The sequence below is a fragment of the Gadus morhua genome, chromosome 17 (assembly GCF_902167405.1).
Source record: "Gadus morhua chromosome 17, gadMor3.0, whole genome shotgun sequence".
Taxonomy (NCBI): domain Eukaryota; kingdom Metazoa; phylum Chordata; class Actinopteri; order Gadiformes; family Gadidae; genus Gadus; species Gadus morhua.
The window spans coordinates 10,119,909-10,127,408 of NC_044064.1; the positions used below are offsets into that span (position 1 = coordinate 10,119,909).

Sequence of the window (7,500 nt, forward strand, 5' to 3'; positions counted from 1 at the left end):
ATCTTTGTTCTAAATGTTTTCCTTCCGTTTCTCAGCCCACCATATAAAAAATGCAAAAGTGCTTTGACTGCATCTAAATGACGATAAGGGATAAAACCTTGTCCAAATCTGGTCGAAAACAAGTCTTGACGTCATAGACACCACTGTATTCCACTATCCCCTCGAAACATTACTATCTTATCTGATTTATGTAGCTAGCTGGGAAGCTCATGTAAAACCCGGTCTCTGTCCCACCTTCGCTGGAGCCAAACCACCATATAACTCCTTATCAAACATTTATGATGTTCAGCAGGGTCTTTATGTTCCACTCTTAAACCCATGCTGGGGGACGGGAGCCAACAGCACAATAAGGCATTCTACCGAAATAACACCATTTACTATTTAATCACTTAGCTTCTGTCCCCGGAGACTTTCTGTGAGTTTCACTTTTTAGAAAGAAATGTCTTTCATCAGCAGCCGGGCTTAGCGCCTCTTGGGGTTCGACCCAAAACCTTTCAGCTGTCAAACACCCTCACCACCTGACCATCCTGCACAACACATCGAATTATGTGTGTGTGTGTGTGTGTGTGTGTGTGTGTGTGTGTGTGTGTGTGTGTGTCTGTGATGGCGTGCGTGACGATCTGGTTTTCAGCGCTCTTGAGCTGTTGTGTTTTGTGTTGTTGTTGTCGGTACTGTTCCCCCTGCCAGGTGCTTAGCAACAACCAGCTGCTGCTCCTGAAGTCCGTGAGCCAGGCGGACGCGGGCCAGTACGTGTGCAAGGCCATCGTGCCGCGCATCGGGGTGGGCGAGACGGAGGTCACCCTCACCGTCAACGGTCAGACAGCCCATAATATCTGCATGTTTCTGTAGGGTCCAGCCTGTGTGGATCTACAGTTCCAACATCATAGCAGGTTGATTTTGGAACTGTAGATCAGTCTAGTCCCTGTCTTTTTTCTTTTTATTAAACCTTATTTACCAGGTAAAAGTCTCAGTGAGATTATATTTTAATCTGTTTTCCAAGAGAGACCTAGCCAACAGGGCAGAATACAAACAAAAGCACACCATTGAAACACAATTAAAAGAGAGTTTGGGGATTTCGTAGTTAAGTCTTGAGGGCTCTGCACTCACTGAGACGGAGCGTTCTGCATGAGTGTTAGCACGTCGTTGGATTGTCATGTGGACGGTCTCCCTGTGAGAGCCTCCGTCGTGTTTATCAATTTGTGGAATGAGGTCACGACCCGTCAGTCATTCTTTAGTTCTTGTTTGAACGTTTTCTTCGACATCAAATCTTGCATACTGTAGCTTAAAGATATATGTCCCAGTACGGAGATATACAAGTGTTTAAACCAACCTGGGACCCCTGCTCTGTGTGTCCAGGCCCCCCCATCATCTCCAGTGATCCAGTCCAGTTTGCCGCCAGGGGGGAGCATGGTGAGGTCACATGTTACATCGCCAGCACCCCCCCGCCCGACAAGATTGTAAGTAGACAAAGGAAGACATCTTTATGAATATTTTAAATTTTTTAATTTCAGCATTCAAAAGATTGTTTTGCCACTTCATTGAACAAAAACAAATTATAAAAAAGAATAAAGAATAGTATAGTAATTATAGTACTTGTTTATATATATATATAGTATATATTATATATATTGTATCTAACAATATCGTTAAAGACCAAAAGCTATTATAATGCCGCTTTTCCACTGCATGGTACCAGCTCGACACGACTCGACTCAGCTCGCCTTTTTTGCGTTTCCACCGCGAAAACATGGTATCTGGTACCTGAAGTGGCTGCTTTTTCTAGTACCGCCTCGCTCTAGGTTCCAAGCGGCTGAGCCGATGCTAAAAGGTGACGTCGGCAGACGGCCGGCCACTGATTGGCCAGAGAGTGTGACGAAGTCACGAGAGCGACATGGCAACCATGCTGGTAACAGCCATAGCAGCGCCGCAGCCAACCTATTCCACTTCTTCAACATGCCAGCTAATAATACGAACACGAATACCATCGCATCGATGTTCTCCATTGTTGTTATGTGGGTTCTGTCCATGTGTGGGTTACGTAGGTGTTGTTTGCGTCGCATACAAAAATACGTCACGGCCCTTTCGCGCAGCCGACCCCGCCCACGTCCCGGAGGTACTATTTGCGGTGGAAAAGGACCCGCGCTGCTACCGTGTCGAGTCGTGTCGAGTCGTGTCGTGTCGAGTCGAGCTACATGTGCGGTGGAAAAGCGGCATAATATAGAATTTAATTCAGGACTTATTTGATCCTATTTGAACCTTTCACCACTATGTTTTTTCTTTTCTCAATCATTATTCATAAAAAAAAATGTCATCCATAGCGGTAAGACATAAATTCATAATGTATGGATTTTAAAATCCAATAATTCATGTATGAATGTCACAGACATTTTTTACCCCGGCATATGGCTTTTTCCCTTTTTTTTTAACCTCACTTTCCACAAAATAATTCATGGGTTGCAAACGGCAGCCATTTGCCCGACAACCCCTGAACCCGGGAGCAAACGGGTTTCGGTTCAAACACAGAACAGCCTATATTTAACTCTCGTCTGTCCTCTCCTCTCCCCTTTTCCCCTCTCCGCGATACATCATTATGACTCTATTTTTTTAAATGTTGAGTCACCCCCTCGATGACAACCTAAAATACTGCTCCGATATCACCTGTCACACTCCTCCTCACTGGAGACGCTGCAACATTAAGACGACCCGCTTTTAGATTCTGCGTCAGGGAGCAGCGCAGTCCTGGGGGTCTCTCTACCGCTCTCTCTCTCTCTCTCTCCTCCCTCCCCACTCTTTTTTTCTCTATCTGTCTCTCACTTAATGTTGCTCTCACTCATCTCCCTCTCTCTCTCTCCCCCCCTTTCCAACACACAGACATAGCGCCATCCTAAACATGAAAAATTAAACACCAAAAAAAGCATTAAAAGAATATATTAATAAAACGAAACGTATAAAAGTCCTAAGGAAGGCGATAAAAAGCTTGAGAGAGTGAAATGGAAGGGTGAAGAAGAGGAGTAAAGCGAACATGTAAAGCAGGTTGGGGGGTCATGAAATATGAATGAGTGAGAGAGGAGGGGGGTTGTGGTGGGCGGGGGGGCTTGTCCCAGTAAACGCTGTGGTCGTGCTGGGTGGCGCTGGTCTCTCCCCAGCTCGGGGAGATAAAATGGCCTGATAATAGGAAACATGTGGTGACATCCATAATTAAATAACCCCCACCGAGACCAACACCCCCCCCCCCCCCCCCCCCCCCCCCCCCTACTACCTTACCCCCCTCCCCCCTCCTCAGCATCCCCCTGCAGTTCGTCGCCGCGGCGACAGCCTTGCTGAATAATACAGCCGCTTTTAACGCTTCTTTTGTTGGAAGCTGTGTTCGGTGAAATACCCCTTCCCCCCCAAAACGACCACACACAAACACACGCAGACACACACACACATTCACACACAAACTCACATGCACAGACACACACATGCAGACACACACCAACACACACGTGCGCACAGAGACACATGCACAGACACACACATGCACACACACACACACACACACACACACACACACACACACACACACACACATGAACACACACACAGACACCCAGCCTGGCAGTAATCTGCTACACCATGCAGGAAGTGATGGGAGACCTTCGATTGTGTGTGCGCTATGTGCATGCTGTTGTGTGGGGGGGGAGGGGGTCTGTGTGTGTGTGTGTGTGTGTGTGTGTGTGTGTGTGTGTGTGTGTGTGTGTTGTGCTTGTCACACACATGTTATTTCTGATCTACTTTTTGTTGCCTCTAGCTGACACAGAACAGCGTGGCACCATTTCTTTATTAGATGCTAAATGTCATGTAAAGATGACGTGTGTGTGCGTCTGTGGTGTGTGTGTGTGTGTGTGTGTGTGTGTGTGTGTGTGTGTGTGTGTGTGTATGTGAGCGTGTGTAGGTTCATATACACATGCAGTGGACCTATATGCATGTGAATATGAACCAATGTATGCATGCTTGTATGTATGTATCTATTTATGTATGTGCATAATATAGAATTATGAACTTGTCTGGGTGTACTGCGTGTACATTTGTTTCTGTGTGTGTGTAAATGTGTGTGTGCACTTATGTTTTATGTATGTGTACGTCTGTTTCTGTATGCATGGATACATACATACTATATAGGTCTGTGCGATTCTATGAACCTGTATGTATATTTCCATTTGTGCGTTTAATGTGTGGGTGCAGGTGTGACCTGTGTGTGTAACCACATGTGTGTGTGTGTGTGTGTGTGTGCAGGTGTGGGCGTGGAAGGAGAACGTGTGGGAGAAGGAGCGCGGCACGCTGCTGGAGCGCTACACGGTGGAGCAGAGCCGGCCGGCGGGCGACGGCGCCGGGGTGCTCTCCACCCTCACCATCAACAACATCATGGAGGCCGACTTCCTGTCCACCTACAACTGCACCGCCTGGAACGCCTTCGGGCCCGGCACCATGATCATCAGCCTGGAGGAGAAGGGTACGGGGCCAGGGCCGGGGCCGGGGCTGAGCTGGCTGCTGTTGTCGTTGTTGTTGTGCTCTTTGGGCATTGTTTGATTTTTTGTTGTTGTTGTTGTTGTTGTTGTTGTTGTTGTTGTTGTTGCTGTGCTCTTTGGGCGTTGTTTCTTTGTTTTGTGCTTTGGTTGGATGGTTGTTTCTGTGATCGTTGTTGTTGTTGTTGTTGTTGTTGTTGTTTTTTGTCTGTTTTTCTAATGATAAGTTAGATGCATAGTTTAACTCGTAAATTATTTTTACACGGACTGCTCTCCCTCTCGCTCTCTCTCTCTCTCTCTCTTACTTCAGAGGACACTCCGGTCGGGGTTATTGCCGCTGTGACGGTGTGCGGAACCATCCTCTTCTTCCTCGGCCTGCTGGTGCTCATGCTCATCTTCTACCGCCAGCGCAAAGGCAGTGAGTCCCACCGGAGTTAGCGCTTCATTAAGTCTGTTTGGTGTTTAAGGTGGAAACAGCGATACCTGGTGGCGGAGGCTGGTAGTGGTTTGGCTGGTGACGTCATTGCAAAGCCCAGTTCCCTTTGTCGGGGAACTGGGCCTAATATTTTTCATAAAATATTATCTTAGGGCTTCAGTGTTACCATCGTTTCAGAGTTGCATTGAAGATGCCAGTACATCAAGCGTCTGTTACTGCGAAAATGATAAAATATATAAAGTTAGGTTTGCCTACTTGTAGATTTCTTGACCTCTCCGCCTCTCTGCTACTATGGTCAGAACTCACAAGCACAAAAACAAATGTTAAGCAAACCCATATGGAAAACGCTTAGCCTCTGAACTCGCCCGCCTCACGACACCGATGTTGCCCTGTGTGCGTGTGTGTGTGCATGTGTGTGTGTGTGTGTTTGTTTTCAACGTGTGTGTGTTTCTCTTCCAGGTCGCCGCGGGGTCACCCTGGGTAAGCCAGACATCAAGGTGGAGACGATCAACAAGGAGACCCACAGCTTGGAGGAGGACTCTGGCAGCGTGTCCACCGCCTCACGCATGGTCAAAGCCATGTACTCGGTGAGTCGTCATGACAACCAGACCCAGCGGTGAAGGGGCGGGTGGGGGGGCTTTACGTATGTTCAGCGTGTGTGTGTGGCTGTATTGAGATGGGAGGTAAACCTACTGGAATTGAACTGATGTGTTTCAATGTGTTAAGCGAACAAACTCATTGAATAACTGAATTCCTTCTTTTTTTTTTCTCATTTCCTCTCCTGATTTCCCAACTGTTTTGTTTTTTTTCTACACTCACCCACTTCCCTTTGTCACATCCCCCCTCCCCCCTATATTTCCATTCCAATTAATTTCCTTTGAATTTGCTTTATTTTGTTTTATTTTCGTCCTGTTTCTTTTTTTGACCGTTTAGTTTCTCCCCTCTGTGTCTTTCTCTCCGTCCAACCAGCCGTTCAAAGACGACATCGAGCTCAAGTCGGACATGCGCAGTGAAACGCTAGACACCCGCCAGGAGTACGACTTGAAGGTAAGGAAAAAAAGAATACTACCGTACACCACTGAACATAGGTGCAACAGCGCACCCTGTTGTTCAATACTGGGTTTGCAACTGCTCTTTACTGAGATAAAATTGGACGTCACCTGAACAAATCAGACAATCATTTTGAAGCGGACCGAAGGATAATTTTTAACCTTCGTTTGTTGGTAAAAAGTTACACAAAGTTAAGGAGGTTCCTTTTAGGATAGCCTTTGTCCTGGAAATTGGACGATTGGGGAACCAACCTGGATGATTTGAAAGATGTGACAGTGGATGTATTCTAAGAACAGAAGAGGATCTGATGAGGTCGTGTGATGAGGTCACTTCCTCCTTTATTCCAGACTCCCACGTACACGGAAAACTACTATATTAGTCATCCAGCGCTCAGACGAATGGGGGGAAGTCCACAGAGAAATTACCTCCCAGAATTCTTCTAAAAATAAGACAGACAGGACAGACGGACCGAAAAGTCGGTTGACAGAGAGAGAGAGGAAATGATACGTAGCATAGCACCGCAGGTTAGCGTATACTGAAAGACATATAGCCTATGCACTAGCAACACTAGCGGGGCTGAGCCACTGAGATGCCGTGGTGAAGTAAATATAAATCAAAAAAACTTGAGAGCTCTCAAGTAACTGACCTAAGAACTTAGTCCTTACGTCAGTGTTCAGTCGCCTAGAGGTGGTCCTCTCTCGCACTCAAACGCCAACGCACACACACACTCACACACTAACACGCACGCACACATACATGCGCGCGTATGCACGTGCACTTACACACACACACACACACACACACACTCACAAACACATGCATGCACCCGCACACACATAAACACATTCACGCATACACAAACACACATACGCGCACAAACACACACACAAGCGCACACACACACACGCACACACATGCAAACACAGACACACACACACCCCCATGGCTGTCCCTGCAATGCTTCATGGAGACCTCACAGATGATGGCTACATCGTTGTGACAGCTGCCAGAACCCAACTGGATCTATTATTTATTTAAATGGATGATTTATTTATTTAGCAAACGCTGGTCAACTGCCAAAAGAATATATCGTATTCAATTGAAAAACTTAAGAGTGATGTTCGAGTTGAGCTTGCCTCGACATCTTAACCGGGACTCTGGAATACATTGTGTTGCCTGATCCAACTGAGGCGTTGCCCTGACGATTGATAACCCCAGGGACGGCCTCCATCTGACTCAGGTCCTTGTGTCCGTGTGCACGTCCACGCACCGACTGGCGTTTGCGCTGCCAGAGTTAGGGGTTCGACTCCCTATGAGACCACTGCCCCATGCTAACTCATGACCACCCCCCCCCCCCCCATAGGACCCCACCAACGGCTACTACAACGTCCGCGCCTCCACCCACGACGAGGCGGGCCGCCCGGCCTCCCGCTCCACCCTGCACTACTCGGACTACCGCTCCCCCTCCGGCACCCCGGGGGGCGCCACCTCCCTCAGCGGCAGCAG

General features: G+C 47.6%; 1 protein-coding gene across 2 annotated transcripts in view; it reads left to right on the top strand.

Moving 5' to 3' along the window:
• The window catches only part of LOC115529991 (kin of IRRE-like protein 1), a 41,192-nt gene that overhangs the window by 30,059 nt on the left and 3,633 nt on the right, over nt 1–7,500 (top strand). Inside the window, exons 9-15 of one of the 2 annotated variants that reach the window (XM_030339149.1) lie at nt 688–814; nt 1,357–1,457; nt 4,279–4,495; nt 4,819–4,926; nt 5,404–5,531; nt 5,878–5,991; nt 7,358–7,500. The exon at nt 7,358–7,500 is cut by the window's right edge and continues 3,633 nt beyond it. In XM_030339149.1, coding sequence (XP_030195009.1) covers nt 688–814; nt 1,357–1,457; nt 4,279–4,495; nt 4,819–4,926; nt 5,404–5,531; nt 5,878–5,991; nt 7,358–7,500 — 938 coding nt within the window. The remainder of the gene's footprint in view (nt 1–687; nt 815–1,356; nt 1,458–4,278; nt 4,496–4,818; nt 4,927–5,403; nt 5,532–5,877; nt 5,992–7,357) is intronic. The other variant, XM_030339150.1, reaches the window with a different exon arrangement.